Source organism: Geotrypetes seraphini, chromosome 7 (assembly GCF_902459505.1).
Source record: "Geotrypetes seraphini chromosome 7, aGeoSer1.1, whole genome shotgun sequence".
In the NCBI taxonomy this organism is placed as follows: Eukaryota; Metazoa; Chordata; class Amphibia; order Gymnophiona; family Dermophiidae; genus Geotrypetes; species Geotrypetes seraphini.
The window spans coordinates 10,143,190-10,158,515 of record NC_047090.1 but is presented as its reverse complement, the minus strand read 5'-3'; the positions used below and the strand labels follow the sequence as shown (position 1 = coordinate 10,158,515).

At 42.3% G+C, this 15,326-nt stretch overlaps 1 protein-coding gene across 1 annotated transcript in view; it reads left to right on the top strand.

Moving 5' to 3' along the window:
• The first annotated feature begins 7,266 nt into the window (after positions 1-7,266).
• PLCZ1 (phospholipase C zeta 1) overlaps positions 7,267-15,326 on the top strand; it is a 47,447-nt gene continuing 39,387 nt past the window's right edge. Inside the window, exons 1-2 of the mRNA XM_033953334.1 lie at positions 7,267-7,297; positions 15,052-15,253. Coding sequence (XP_033809225.1) covers positions 15,069-15,253 — 185 coding nt within the window. The 5' untranslated portion in view covers positions 7,267-7,297; positions 15,052-15,068. The remainder of the gene's footprint in view (positions 7,298-15,051; positions 15,254-15,326) is intronic.

Here is a 15,326-nt window from a genome sequence, read left to right as displayed (position 1 = left end):
CAGGAAATAGTCATAGCAGAGCATGGGTCCACGATTGGCTGAGTGGTAGACTTCAGAGGGTGGTTGTTAATGGTACCATCTCTAAAACGTCGGAGGTGACCAGTGGGGTGCCGCAGGGCTCGGTCTTGGGCCCGATCCTTTTCAACATATTTGTAAGAGACATGACTCAAGGGCTTCAAGGTAGAATAACATTATTCGCCGACGTTGCCAAACTATGTAATATTGTGAGTAACGGCAATCTGTCCGACAGCATGACGCAAGACCTGCTTCTATTGGAACATTGGTCCTCGACCTGGCAGCTTAGCTTCAACGCTAACAAATGCAAGGTCATGCACCTTGGCAACAATAATCCGTGCAGAATGTACACATTGAATGGAGAAACCTTAGCAAGGACTGCCGCAGAACGGGACTTGGGGGTGATCATCAGCGAAGACATGAAAACGGCCAAACAAGTGGAGAAGGCTTCATCCAGGGCTAGGCAAATGCTGGGTTGTATCCGGAGAAGCTTTGTTAGTCAGAAGCCCGACGTCCTAATGCCTTTGCACAGAACCATGGTGAGGCCTCATCTGGAGTACTGCGTACAATTCTGGAGGCCACATTACCGCAAAGATGTGCTGAGAATTGAGTCGGTACAGCGAATGGCCACCAGGATGGTCTTGGGGCTCAAAGATCTATCATACAAAGAAAGGCTGAACAAATTGCGGCTATACTCTCTCGAAGAACGTAGGGAGAGAGGGGACATGATTGAGACGTTTAAGTATGTCACTGGTCGCATCAAGGTAGAAGATGATATTTTCCTTCTTAGAGGACCCTCGGCCACAAGAGGACACCCGCTGAAAATAAAGGGCGGGAAGTTTCATGGTGACACCAGGAAGTATTTCTTCACTGAAAGAGTGGTGGACAGCTGGAATAAGCTCCCAGTACAGGTGGTCGAGGCCAGCAGCGTGCCAGATTTTAAGAACAGATGGGATGCTCATGTCAGATCTCTACGAGGGAAAAGGTCATCAGAGAGCGATTAACTAGGGGGGGTGGGTCAATGGAGTGGGCAGACTCGATGGGCCTTGGCCTTTTTCTGACGTCACTTTCTATGTTTCTATGATATATTTCATACAACAGAAGAGATGACGTTTTAACAACTTTTTAAAGGCCTGCAAACTTTTTTGTTGCTTAATGATCGAACATGGTCGAACTAAATGGCATGTCCCTTAGGATCTTGGATATATATAAGTTAGGAACAAAACTATGGCAGATATCCTGGGAAGGAAACAACTGTGCTTCTGTTAAATAGTGTAGTGTAGTCCTCTCGGGAATCAGTAATAAGACTCCCAAGGGTGAAGAGTCATACTAGAGAATAAAACATGAGCAGTGCGTAAGAGGAGAAAAACCAGGGGAGGCCTGAAATCCCTGGGTCTTCTGTTCCGTGAGCTGCCATCCATACGCAGGCCACCACAGCATGTCCTGGAGGAATCCTTGTAGTTTTTTCTCTGATTTCCTGCCAAATGATCACTGCAAAAACACCCACAGGAAACCGAGGCAAATGAGGGCGTAAATTTCAAGCAGGCTCTGTGTCCTCTCCCAAACAAAGGCAGGGCAAATTAACCACGTAGATGTTGGTTTGCAGCAAGCAGAACATGGAAACTTTCTTCACAATCATCTGAGGCGTCGGTAACAGGAGAGACTGAGTTAGGAAGAATGTCCCATCAATAATCACATGGACGGGGGACTGCTGCAATGTTTATCTCATGCTGTTTTAGAACAAGTCCCATTTAATGTTGAGACCTCGTTACTAACTTGGATTAACAGTAACTGTGAAGTAATCTTAATCGCAGCCCACATTGATAACTACTTCCCAGATTTTGGAGGGAAGTTATCAACCTGGGCTACCGTTGAGATGGGTTATACTACAGGTCCTATTTTATACATTGACACCTAGTTACTAACAACTGAGGTCAAGAGCAAAATAACCCATCTCAACGGTAGCCCAGGTTGATAACTAATGCTTCTACATGATGTCGATTGTGGAGATTCACAAAAAACGTTGCAGAAGTTGATTTTTTTTTCTTGGCAAAAATGTTTGTGAGCGTCACTTTTCATGATATTTCTTAACATAATTTCTTAAATGGTTGGCATTGTTCATTCAGGATTACTTTAAGAATGGAACAATTAGCTTCGATGAGACAAAACAGCTGCTCCATAAATTAAGCATCCCAATTGATTACACTCATGCGAAATACGTTTTCAAGGTGAGAAAATAGACTGAATATCCATATGCAAACAGTGACTTCATTTGGAGTAATGTGTAATTATGTCCATCTTGTTTCATTTTGCTGTGCACTAAAACAAAAACAACAAAAAAATGAAAACAAAGCCAGACAGACTTTTGATGGAGCCATTCCTGGTAATATGACGTAGAAAGAGGATTTGTACTGTGCATCACTCGTAAAGCTTGTAGGAACAGAAGAATTTCAAGGCAATAAGGCCCATATTCTGTAAACAGCAACATAAGTTGGGCATCGGTTTGCACCCTACCGGTGCCTAACTTAAGCAGCAAAGCCATTTAAAAGTGACCTTAAAATTGTTTAAAACCAAAAACTGGCACCTAGATCACGCTTACGGCAATGCCTAAGGACACATAAGGTCGAAGTAGACGTGGCTAATGCTGGAAATGCTGGAAATGAACATAGACTTAATTCACTTCAAACATAGGGACTGGAAACGTAGGCCTCAAAAGCTCTGGCCTACATTTCTGGTACCTATGTTTGAGTTAGCCGCATTTGTACAAATGGCGCTGTTGAGTGACTGACATGCGATCGGCAGCCATCTTTTAGGTGGCCATCAATACCAGCGCCATTTGTAGAATCTTGCCCTTAGTCTTTGTTCCCAGTCCTCAAGGACCACCAATGGGTTCAGACATGGGAAAATCTAACCCAGACAAGGGCAACTCCGGTCCTCGAGGGCCGGAATCCAATCGGGTTTTCAGGATTTTCCCCCAATGAATATGTATTGAAAGCAGCGCATGCAAATAGATCTCATGCATATTCATTGGGGAAATCCTGAAAACCCGATTGGATTCCGGCCCTCGAGGACCGGAGTTGCCCTTGTCTGGGTTAGATTTTCAGGATATTACTATTGAATATGTATGAAGGATATCTGCATACCTAATATATCCACCATAGGCAAATATCTCTCATGCCTACTCATTAGGTACCGTGTTTCCCCAAAAATGAGAGTGTCTTATATTAATTTGGAGTCCAAAAAACGCCCTAGGGCTTATTTTTGGGGATGTCCTATTTTTTTATGTACCACAATCATCTTTCCCTTCCTCTCCTTCACCCCAATTCTTCCTCTTTCCTTTCTCTCCCCCCCCCACCAGTGACGTGGCAGAGGGAAGGCCCCTCGTGGGGAAGGCCGCGAAGTAGCCCATTCAGCACTGCATCTGCTGCTGTTTTTGGAGGCCTCGGAGTGGAGGCCACTGTCAGTCTTACAGTGGAAGGGTCAGTGGGGTTCTGCTGCACAGGGGGATTGGAGGGAGGGGAGGAAAGCTGCTGCACGTGGGTGGGGGTGGGGGTGTGTGGAGAAAGTGCTGCTGCTAGCTAATCGGGCAGCAGTAGTGTCAGGGATGGAATTGGGGATATTCAGGTGGGGCTTTGGGGGTCAATCTTAACTAGGGCTTATTTTTGGGGTAGGGCTTATATTAGGAGCACCTTTAAAAATCATGCTAGGTCTTATTTTGGGGGGAAACACAGTATATCCTGAAAACCAGACCCTCAAGGACTGGGAATAAAGACCAACAAACTAAGGCCTGGAGAAGAAACTTCCTTCAGTGCTGGAATTCACAGCTCCAGCTCTCAAGAACGTTCCTCTTGCAAGTTCTGGGTGCGCTACTTCTGTAATACACCCCCCCTAATAATTTCATGTAGCGCTGCTGCACTTGATTTGGTAACCCTGTTATCTTAGATGATATGATAAATATGTTATGTTATTTTGGGTCTTCTATTCTGCCACGACTTCTCAGTTCAGGGCGGATTACACAAAAAAGAAACCAGATTTACATAGAAAAGAAAAGAGCAATCAATGCTGACAAAGCATAGCTAAAACTATTAATTAGAGCAATAACACAATAAACTGAAGTTATGAAACAAAAAGATCTCAATGAAAAAGGCAAGATATTCCAAATTTCTTCCATCTGATATTGTACAGAGAGAGAGAAATGCTTCTCCAATTTAAAATTGTTTGCTCCTGGAACAATATTATCTCTTTCAAGAAAAAAAAAATGAAGATTACAAGTCCACCACCATTGAGGCTCAAGCTTGTCATGTGACAGGAAGAAGATTCTCTCTCTCTCTCTCCTAACATTGATCCCTCTACTTAGAAGGCTTCTGCTATTGATCTGATCGTCAAGACTTGGAGTACAGAGTACATTTTAACATTTTTTTTATTTTATAGAAGGGTTAAGCGGTTCTTAAACAGAAGTAAGTGGAGAATTCGACCCTTCTTCCTATGCAGTGATTCTTCATTTCCATTATTCTGAAAGCAATCTTTACTGACACAGACTGAGCATGATATTAGGAGCAGCTCGACATAGTATCCCAGACCTGTATAATTTTGAATTCACACAAAATAGTCAAAATGTCCCTGCAGATTAATAGGTCCCGTATATAATATTAGAGTCACTGACTCTCTGAACACACTACCAAAACCCTTATCCACACTCTCATCACCTCACGCTTAGACGACTGCAACGTACTTCTCTCAGGCCTCCCGCGCATCCGTCTCTCACCTCTTCAATCTGTTCAAAATGCTGCTGCATGACTCATATTCCATGAGAGCCATAATTCGCACATTGCCCTCTCCTCAAATCACTTCATTGGCTCCCCATCCGTTTCCGAATACAGTTCAAACTCCTCTTACTGACTTACAAGTGCATTCACTCTGTAGCCCCCCCCCCCCAATATCTGTCCTCACTCATCTCCCCTTATGTTCCCCCCGTGAGCTCTGTTCATTAGGTAAGTCCCTCTTACCTGTACCCTTCTCCTCCACTGCCAACTCTATACTCCGTCCCTTCTTTCTTGCCGTGCCATATGCCTGAAACAGGCTGCCAGAGTCAATACTTCGTGCTCCATCTCTAGCAGTCTTCAAATCCAAGCTAAAAGCCCACTTTTTAAAAAAAGCTGCTTTCAACGCTTAACCCCCAATCACTATCAGATACCTACACCTATTGTAACATTCCTTCTATCAGAATCTCTCCAACCCTGAGATGTCCTGACTGTCGGTCCAAATTAGATTGTAATCTCTTCTGACTATTGCATGCTAAATGTACAGCGCTGTGTACGCTTTTCAATAGTAGTAATTAAGGACAGTAAAGATACTGAACAGGGAAGTCTGTAACAGTCACCCTACAAATATGAATTCCACTAAACTGGCACCAGTTTGAATTAACACAAGACTAAGCCCAACAGTAGCACCTGCGATCTGAGCAAACCTGAACTGGACTTTCACTTCAAGATGGGCTGATAGAACGGGCAGCTAAAGCAAAAGGAAAGAGACTTGACCAGAAGACCCAAGGGCTGAAGATTATGACCAATTAGACTTCATTGACGAGCTCAGGGAAGCCTTTGAGCATTTTCCACATGTCAGATTGTTGCTCTCTGGTGCTGTGAAACAACAGGCAGGCCAAGAACTAGGAGGAAGTTGGTTAAAGTGAGGCAATTAAAGTATGAACGACAGCATACACGAAGAGTTGGGACAGAGGACATCTCTTGAAGCATTCAAAGAGAAAATGCAGGAGAGAGGCCATTTACACATGTTAAGGGAAACATCTTCCTCCGTACTTTACAGCAGAATCTTGTATAACGATGGCTAGGGAGCATTTTGCATCCTTTAATTTAACTTAATACACTGTTTTATAGCCCACCATTTTCAGCTTAAACTATACAGAGCAGGTCACAACCAAAAGGCATGAAATACTCATAAAGCAAAGGATATACCGGTACTGGTACAGTACCAAACCAGGCACCCTATGCAGTCCCGAGCAAGTGCAAAATTCAAGTTGAAGGGCCGCGTTATGAAAAATGTTCAAGGTTTCCACGACTCAAACATATTTTATCGTTATGAAGAGTAGACTGTAGCTTGTCTAAGAAGTAGTTTAGGATGAACTGCAAAACAGATTATTGACTAGTTTAACTGCATTGCAGAACATGATGTGGTTGGTATTGGACTTCTTGGGTACATGAAAAAGAGGTTAACAATGTACTGACTTAGTGAAAGGGAAAGAACTTCCCACCAAAAGGTCTTACTTGTAACCTGATTGTTGGCCTTTATTATTGTGTAGTGTAGAGCGGAAAATCAGAAACCTATGAAGTCCTAATACAATTTATCTCCGTGGCAGTCATATGAAAGGAAGAATCGCAATCCTTTGCTATTGGCATCACCTCAGTCAGATCTGCTTTAAAGGCTGTTTATACAATAATTTATGAAACCAAGTTAAATTAAATTGTGGGAATGAGGTTGGCTGGACTTCCAAATTCCATAAATGATCCTTTCAGAAGAATGTCTAAGAAGACTGTGTTATCAGAGATCATGTCAAATTGTTGTTGCATTTTAAACAAACTAGGATGGGAAGGCAAGGGAAAACCCCTAGAAGCCAAAGCCTCACTGGCTTAGCTGTTGGAACAACAATGGAGGTTGCAGGATGGCCCGTGAACCTGCAGGATAGGAGGAAACTCTCTCACTACAGGTAGTCATTGCGCAGAGTAACTTTTAAAGACTAATTTACTCTTTTGTGTTCCCATCTCACTTTTCTTATTAGTAGGCAGTTGATAAGCAGAAAACTGGGAATATCAACAGAGATGGCTTCAAGTCAATCTATTATACTTTCACGGACAGAAAAGAAATTCTGGACCTATTTGGTCGACACTCCACGAACCAGAAAGTTCTCAGTGCAGAGGACTTGCTTGACTTTTACCAAAAAGACCAGTTTGAACCTGGGATCACCTTAGAGACCATCTGTGAATTCATCACAAAGTATGAACCAATTGAAGAAGGTAAGTGATACCAAAGCAGGAGGGAGAGCAACTCCTGATGGAATCAAAGTACATAAAACACAGTTGAGCATCTTAAGCTGTCAAGGGGCAGGAAATAACCTCACATGTAGGAATCTTCACTATTAAACAAGGTTTATTCAAATAAAGGTTTTACTGTGTACAGTTTAGTCAAAAAGGCAGGTTACCTTGGAGATGTCTCTTCATGCTTGCAAAGTGGCGACAGCTAGCTGTACTTGTGGAAGGTCACAAATAAGGTAAGGAAAGTGTGCAATTTATGTTAATAGAGTCAGAAATATTCAGTGTAGAGAGTCTGAAGAGAAGACCTGTGATCCTTAGTGTAGCTGAATCAGGCTTGAGAACAACTTCCCTCAGTAGCCAACAAATAGTTTTCATCAGGATTATGTTCCAAACAGGATCTCAACAAATTTTTACTATTTTCAGAGGTGTGCCCTTCCATGAGCTACATAGTACCATAGTAGATGACGGCAGATAAAGACCGGAATAGTCTTATGCTTTTAGGCATTGTTAAACTGCCATATGGATAAATTACCTTTTTTAAAAAAATTAAATAACAATAACAACAATAATAGAATAAGTAAAGATTTATAATGTATTCCAGGTGAGGCCCCACCTGGAATACTGTGTGCAATTCTGGAGGCCGCATTATCGCAAGGATGTGCTGAGACTGGAGTCGGTGCAAAGAATGGCCACCCGGATGGTCTCGGGACTCAAGGATCTACCATACGAAAAACGGCTTGACAAATTACAGCTATACTCGCTCGAGGAGCGCAGAGAGAGGGGGGACATGATCGAGACGTTCAAGTATCTTACGGGCCGCATCGAGGCGGAGGAAGATATCTTCTTTTTCAAGGGTCCCACGACAACAAGAGGGCATCCGTTGAAAATCAGGGGCGGGAAACTACGAGGTGACACCAGGAAATTCTTTTTCACTGAAAGAGTGGTTGATCGTTGGAATAGTCTTCCACTACAGGTGATTGAGGCCAGCAGCGTGCCTGATTTTAAGGCCAAATGGGATCGGCACATGGGATCTATTCACAGGGCAAAGGTAGGGGAGGGACATTAAGGTGGGCAGACTAGATGGGCCGTGGGCCCTTATCTGCCGTCTATTTCTATGTTTCTATGTAACACCTTTCATGCAGAAATGAGACCATTTTATTCAAGTTTCAAGTTTATTCATGGCTTGATATACCGACCATCACATGTATCTGGGCGTTTTACAATATTAAAAATTAGAAAGGTCTAAGAAAATTTTTGGTTAAGGTGAGATGAAATAAAAAAAAAGGGTAAACCTAGAACTATGACCAATTAAGACTGATTAGAAACAAGAGGTTTTAGGGGATAGGGAAGTTTTAATTACAATGATAAATAAAAATAAAAGGAAGGGGAATGGGAGGGGGAGTAACCAGAGGGAAACAGGGATGTCGCTTCTTAAGATTCTCTATTGAAATCAAGTTTTCCAGTCATAACCAAAAAATCCTCCAAATTGCCTTGCAATACTGCACTCCAGTGACATCATCAGAGCAGAGACAGTTAGAGCGCCTTCAATGGCCTCTGCCCTCATCATGGCCTTCAAAAGAGGAGACAGCTGCAGTAACACCAAACTGAGAGTGGTAGTATGTTTGGGCACTGAGTAGGAGTCACAAATGTTTATTATTGGGGGACAGTGAACAACGTAGCAAACATGGGTCGGTAGCATGGAATGCTGTTACTATTTGGGGTTTTGCCAGGTATTTGTGACTTGGATTGGCCTCCATGAAGATGGGATACTGGGCTAGATGGACCATTGTTCTGACCCAGTAAGGATATTCTTATGCTCTTATATGAGCCAATTATAGGACAGTCAAGCCATTGTGACATCACTGATGAGGTTGACTCTTAGGCATTGGTGGAATGAGGCATTATGATGTCACAATCTCAGCTATAGAATGTTGTGTCCTGGATTGGCCTCCATGAAGATGGTCTACTAGGCTAGATGGACCTTTGGTCTGACCAAATAAGGCTATTCTTATGCTCTTATATGAGCCAATTATAGGACAGTCAAGCCATTGTGACATCACTGATGAGGTTGACTCTTAGGCATTGGTGGAATGAGGCATTATGACATCACAATCTCAGCTATAGAATGTTGCTACTATTTGGGGTTTTGCCACATACTTGTGTCCTGGATTGGCCTCCATGAAGATGGTCTACTAGGCTAGATGGACCTTTGGTCTGACCAAATAAGGCTATTCTTATGCTCTTATATGAGCCAATTATAGGACAGTCAAGCCATTGTGACATCACTGATGAGATTGACTCTTAGGCATTGGTACATTGGTGGAATGAGGCATTATGACGTCACAATCTCAGCTACAGAATGTTGCTACTATTTGGGTTTTTGCCAGGAATTTGTGACTTGGATTGGCCTACATGAAGATGGGCTAGACGGACCATTGGTCTGACCCAGTAAAGCTATTCTTATGTTCTTAAGTTGAAGGCAAAGCTTGGGGATTCAACCAGGGACCTTCCATTGAGTAGCACAACAGACTACGAAGCCACTGGGCTGGTGTTTTGTTCTTTAATTGTGGGTGGTTGGCCTGATGCCATATTTCTCTCTCCAACACGAAAGCTTCTAAATAGAATCAAGGGGCAAAGTTATCAATGTGGGCTGCCATTAATACGTCTGATTTTACCACCAACTCAGGCTGTTTTAGCACAGATTCCATTTTATGCAACGAGACCCAGATATTAATAACTGGAGTTAACAAACCACCTTAACAGTAGCCCACATTGTCCCCATGTTACTCGTAACTGGGGTTATCACTAAAAAAGAAAGCAACAAACTCTGCTACAAATCAAGAGAGACAAAATGGAGCAGAGAAAACAGACGAAAACATAACTGTATTCTTTTATACCACCACAATCAGATGATTTCTAGGCGGTTTACACCGAAGAGAGCTGGTCAATCAGCGAAGTACAAAATACAAATAGCAAAAGTACAATAGTCAGAGTAGAATTATTGTTATTAATATAACTTCTATTTAGGAAATGAATTTATCAAACAATGCAGTCTTAATTTCTTTCCGAAATGCGCCCTAAGGCAGCCTGGCTCCACTGATGTAATTACCCAATCAGGACCAAGACCAGACCTTCAAGCTGAAAAAAGTACTATATAGGTGAAATCTAAAACAAACTGGCCCACTCTATATGGTTGTCATTACAAGTCATCTTGTTCAGCTTGAAGGTCTGGTCTTCTCTGCTCCATTTTGTGTTATCAGTAAAATACATCTTAACAGTAGCCCACATTGATCACTTAATGAAAGGAAAAAGAAATGTCTTTAGAAATCAAAATCACTGCTTTATGTAATAAAAATGAGCCAAGTATAGGACAATCGAGCTATTGTGACATCACTGATGAGATTGGCTCTTATTGGTGGAATGAGGCTTTATGACATCACAATCTCAGCTCCGGTTCCCAGAGGCACAAACTCTTCGCACTAAGGGGGGAAGTGATCAACGTGAGATACCGATAAGATGGGTTATTATATCACTAACTGGTGCTTTTTTAGCACAAGTCCAATTTGATGCAATGAGACCTAGTTACCAATAACTGGGGTTAACAGTAAAATAACATGTCTTAACAGTAGCCCATGTTGATAAGTTCTCCCCCTCTCCCGCGCCACCCCCTCCCCTCTAGGAAATTTCAGATTGGCCAAAAGATAAAATGTCAGCCTAACTTAACAGTAATAATAATAGCTGTTGGAATTTTCCGGATTCGTAATATCAACCTCACATCAAAAGCGTTTGTTCTCACAACTCAGGTTATGGTTTATCTCTGTGGACCTAAATGAAGGAAATGATAAAACAGTTAATTATTGCTGGCATCAGCTGGATCACAAGGAGCACATCCAGATAAATAACTTACCCAGGGATTACAGAAATAAGCACAACCAAATGATTTTCACACCTATATATCTCCAAGCACCGGTGGGGGTCCAGACATTTCAAATCTCCAAACATGGATTCTGGGCTTTCTCAGCATGTCAGACACAGACCAACTGTTGAAAATGATCTGTTTCTTTTGGTTTTGATTATGTGGAGGACGAGGGAGTGAAAAGATCCTGCAAAGTGTACAGAAGAGATGAATGAATTATGGTGACTCTCTCATTCCAAATTGCATAAATCCGCTTCTTTTCTGATCCAGGCTAGCTCACATGAACCAAGGCTTGACAAAAAGGCAACATTATGTGTATTCTTAAGTGGGCCAAGTATAGGACAATGAAGCCATTGTGACATCACTGCTGAGGTTGGCTCTTAGGCATTGGTGGAATGAGGCATTATGACATCACAATCTCAGCTTTGGAATGTTGCTACTCTTTGGGTTTCTGCCAGGTACTTGGGACCTGGGCTGGCCACTGTTAGAAACAGGATACTGGGCTTGATGGAACTTCAGTCTGTCCTAGTATGGCAACTCTTATGTTCTTATGTGAGCCATTGTGACATCACTGATGAGGTTGGCTCTTAGGCATTGGTGGAATGAGGCATTATGACATCACAATCTCAGCACTGGAATGTTGCTACTCTTGGGGTTTCTGTCTGGTACTTGGGACCTGGGTTGGCCACTGTTGGAAACAGGACAATGAAGCCATTGTGACATCACTGCTGAGGTTGACTCTTAGGCATTGGTGGAATGAGGCATTATGACATCACAATCTCAGCTCTGGAATGTTGCTACTCTTTGGGTTTCTGCCAGGTACTTGGGACCTGGGCTGGTCACTGTTAGAAACAGGATACTGGGCTTGATGGAACTTCAGTCTGTCCTAGTATGGCAACTCTTATGTTCTTATGTGAGCCATTGTGACATCACTGATGAGGCTGGCTCTTAGGCATTGGTGGAATGAGGCATTATGACATCACAATCTCAGCTCTGGAATGTTGCTACTCTTGGGGTTTCTGTCTGGTACTTGGGACCTGGGTTGGCCACTGTTGGAAACAGGACAATGAAGCCATTGTGACATCACTGCTGAGGTTGGCTCTTAGGCATTGGTGGAATGAGGCATTATGACATCACAATCTCAGCTCTGGAATGTTGCTACTCTTTGGGTTTCTGTCTGGTACTTGGGACCTGGATTGGGCTAGATCAGGGGTCTCAAAGTCCCTCCTTGAGGGCCGCAATCTAGTTGGGTTTTCAGGATTTCCCAATGAATATGCATTGAAAGCAGTGCATGCATATAGATCTCATGCATATTCATTGGGGAAATCCTGAAAACCCAACTGGATTGCGGCCCTCAAGGAGGGGCTTTGAGATCCCTGGGCTAGATGGACCATTGATCTGACTCAATATAGTTATTCTTATGTTCTTATATTCTAACAAGTGCCAGAAATGATTTCTCTTAAACACCAAAACCTCAGGAGTCCCCGTTCCCTCTGGTTTCACCATGTTCTCGATGGATTCCCCCATGGAGCTGAGTGAAAGCTGCATCTTCACAACTCATTATACTATTCATTACTCTTTAAAACAAAGTCAAAAAATCAAACAGGTTTTGCTAAATGCAATGAATGTGATGAAATTAATGGTAATACAAAGGGTTTGTTTGTTTTCAGCTACTGTCGGGGCCATGGCAAAGGCAGTTGCCTAACAACTTTCTTGACCGGAGGCAGACAATAAGCTGATATTAATGGAGACCAAGTTGCTCAGTTCAATAGCTCGAAGTTTGGTGTGTGCTGTTATTGAATGATACCGCGATCGATGACTGAGCTTTTCATTCCTGGCAAAGCACTGATGAGGGAGCTTCTGTCACAAAACTTTCCTGCTCTGCAGAATGCTTCATATGTTAAAGGACCCCTTCGCTTCCTGACGGTGCCATTTCCGGACCAAGCAACTCCTAGTTAAGCCCCTTTCCTTTCCCGTACTTCAGGAAGCTTTCAAGCAAGTCCAGGTTTCTGATGCTCTAAGCCAGTGGTCTCAAACTCGTGGCCCAGGGGCCACATGCGGCCCGCCAGGTCCTATTTTGAGGCCCTGGGTATGTTTATCATAATCACAAAAGAAAAATAAAACAGTTTCTTGATCATATTTCTCTTTAGCTATAAAGGACAATATTATTATTAAGACTTAGCCAAAAGGAAAGATTTATAAACTAAAGAGTTTGACCTCATGCAAAATTGTCATTTCTTTAATGAGACATAAACTATTTTTTTCTGAGGCCCTCCAAGTACCTACAAATCCCAAATGTGGCCCTGCAAAGGATTGGAGTTGGAGACCACTTCCTTAACTGTATCCATGACATCCTGTTTGTCTTTGGGAAGCAGAGCCGAGATTGTGATGTCATAATGCCTCATTCCACCAATAAGAGCCAACCTCATCAGTGATGTCACAATGGCTTCATTGTCCTGTTCTCCCCTCTGCCCTCCAACCCAGTCAGCTGATTAACTGTTCCCCTTAACTCAGTGGTCTCAAACTGGCGGGCCGCCAGGTCCTATTTTGAGGTCCTCGGTATGTTTATCATAATCACAAAAGTGAAATAAAACAGTTTCTTGATCATATTTCTCTTTAGCTATAAATGACAATATTATTATTAAGACTTAGCCAAAAGGAAAGTTTGATCTCACGCAAAATTGTCATTTCTTTAATAAGACATGAACTATTTTTTCCTGAGGCCCTCCAAGTACCTACAAATCCAAAATGTGGCCCTGCAAAGGGTTGGAGTTAGAGACCACTGCTCTAAGTAGTACCATTTCTTGGATCCTATTGAAATGCCAACTCTCCGTTCCCTCAAAGGAAGACACAAACATCACTACCTGGATACTTGAGTCTTTCAAAAAGCAACTAAAAGCCTTTTGATTAGCTTAACACTACAAAAGCTATTTTAAATGTAAACTTTTACTAGCTGTATGCTATTTGGGTCCTTATGACATTGTTCTGTTGTGGTTGTCCATATTGAAATATGTGTTTTTCTTGTTATCCACTTAGTTATTAAGCAGAGAAGAAATTTATAAAATAAATAAAAAATAATTTAGAAGGCCCAGGATGCAATGATAATACACGGTAATAGTGACGTGAAGGGCGGAGGCGCTCTGGTGCACAGGGGGGCAGGAGGAATGTTACCCAGTGTCCACTTCCAAGAAATGGAAACTTAGAAAGTTTCCTCAAAGTAACCCAGGTCTGGAGACATTGATTTCACTGCACTAGAGCAACGACTGCACCCTTGATAAGGAAAGAACCAATCCCCTTCCAGGTTCCAATACTGAATGGCAATTGGCGCCTTCACAGAAAAGGGACCAATCGTTGCTCAAGTGCAGTGACCAAATTAAACGATGCAGAACCTGTTCCTACGTTTTCCTGTCTGCAATTTTGCAGACCATCAGTTTAGTACCTTGGGAGTAAAGTGTGTGTGGATTTTTTTAGCAAGTGTTAAGAAACTGTGCTGATTTTCAGCGCCACTAGGCCCAGTTTATTTCCCCAAAAGAAAAATGTTCAGCTTTTTGATATAGGTGTCCCTGCTATGCATCTATCCCCCCACCCCTCCACTTGCCCCTGTAATGGTAAAACAAGGCCTAGTTGTTAACCCTTTCAGGACCAAGGGACATATTTGTCCCATAACTTTAAAATCCTATAAATTTTGATTGGGATAGTCTACAGTTCTAAATTTGATATGTACGGATTCCATATGATACTGCCTTTATGTAAACAAACTGGTTCCGACATTCATTCATTAGCGTCGTTGCCAGATTGACGAGAAGATTCACTTGCCACACTGTCCATAAGCCAGAAGTGTGATTTTTTAAAATAAAAATAATGATATTTCACAAAAAAAATCAATTTTTTGGCATCTGCAAGCCCTTTTTACCATAAAAATGTCGTCAAAACCACAAAAATTGGCCTACGATCCTTATGGTCCTGAAAGGGTTAAGAGTTGCACAGGCTTTGTAGAGCTGAAAATAAAAGCCATTGTTAGATCACATCACAAAGACGTCAATATCTTTCTTTCTTTTTTTTAAATATTTCCAGCCAAGAATAATAACACAATGACGTATGAAGGTTTTATAAGAATGATGAATTCCCAAGAAAACTTCGTCTTTCGGAAGGATCAGAGGGGAATTTACCAAAACATGAACCATCCCCTTTGTGACTATTTCATTTCTTCTTCCCATAACACCTACTTGATAGATGATCAGCTGATAGGACAGAGTCACCTCTGGGGCTACGGAAGGTACCATATGCCTTTTCCTTATACTAAATAATTCTTTATTCAACCTGGTCACCTACTGCACTTCATCTTAATA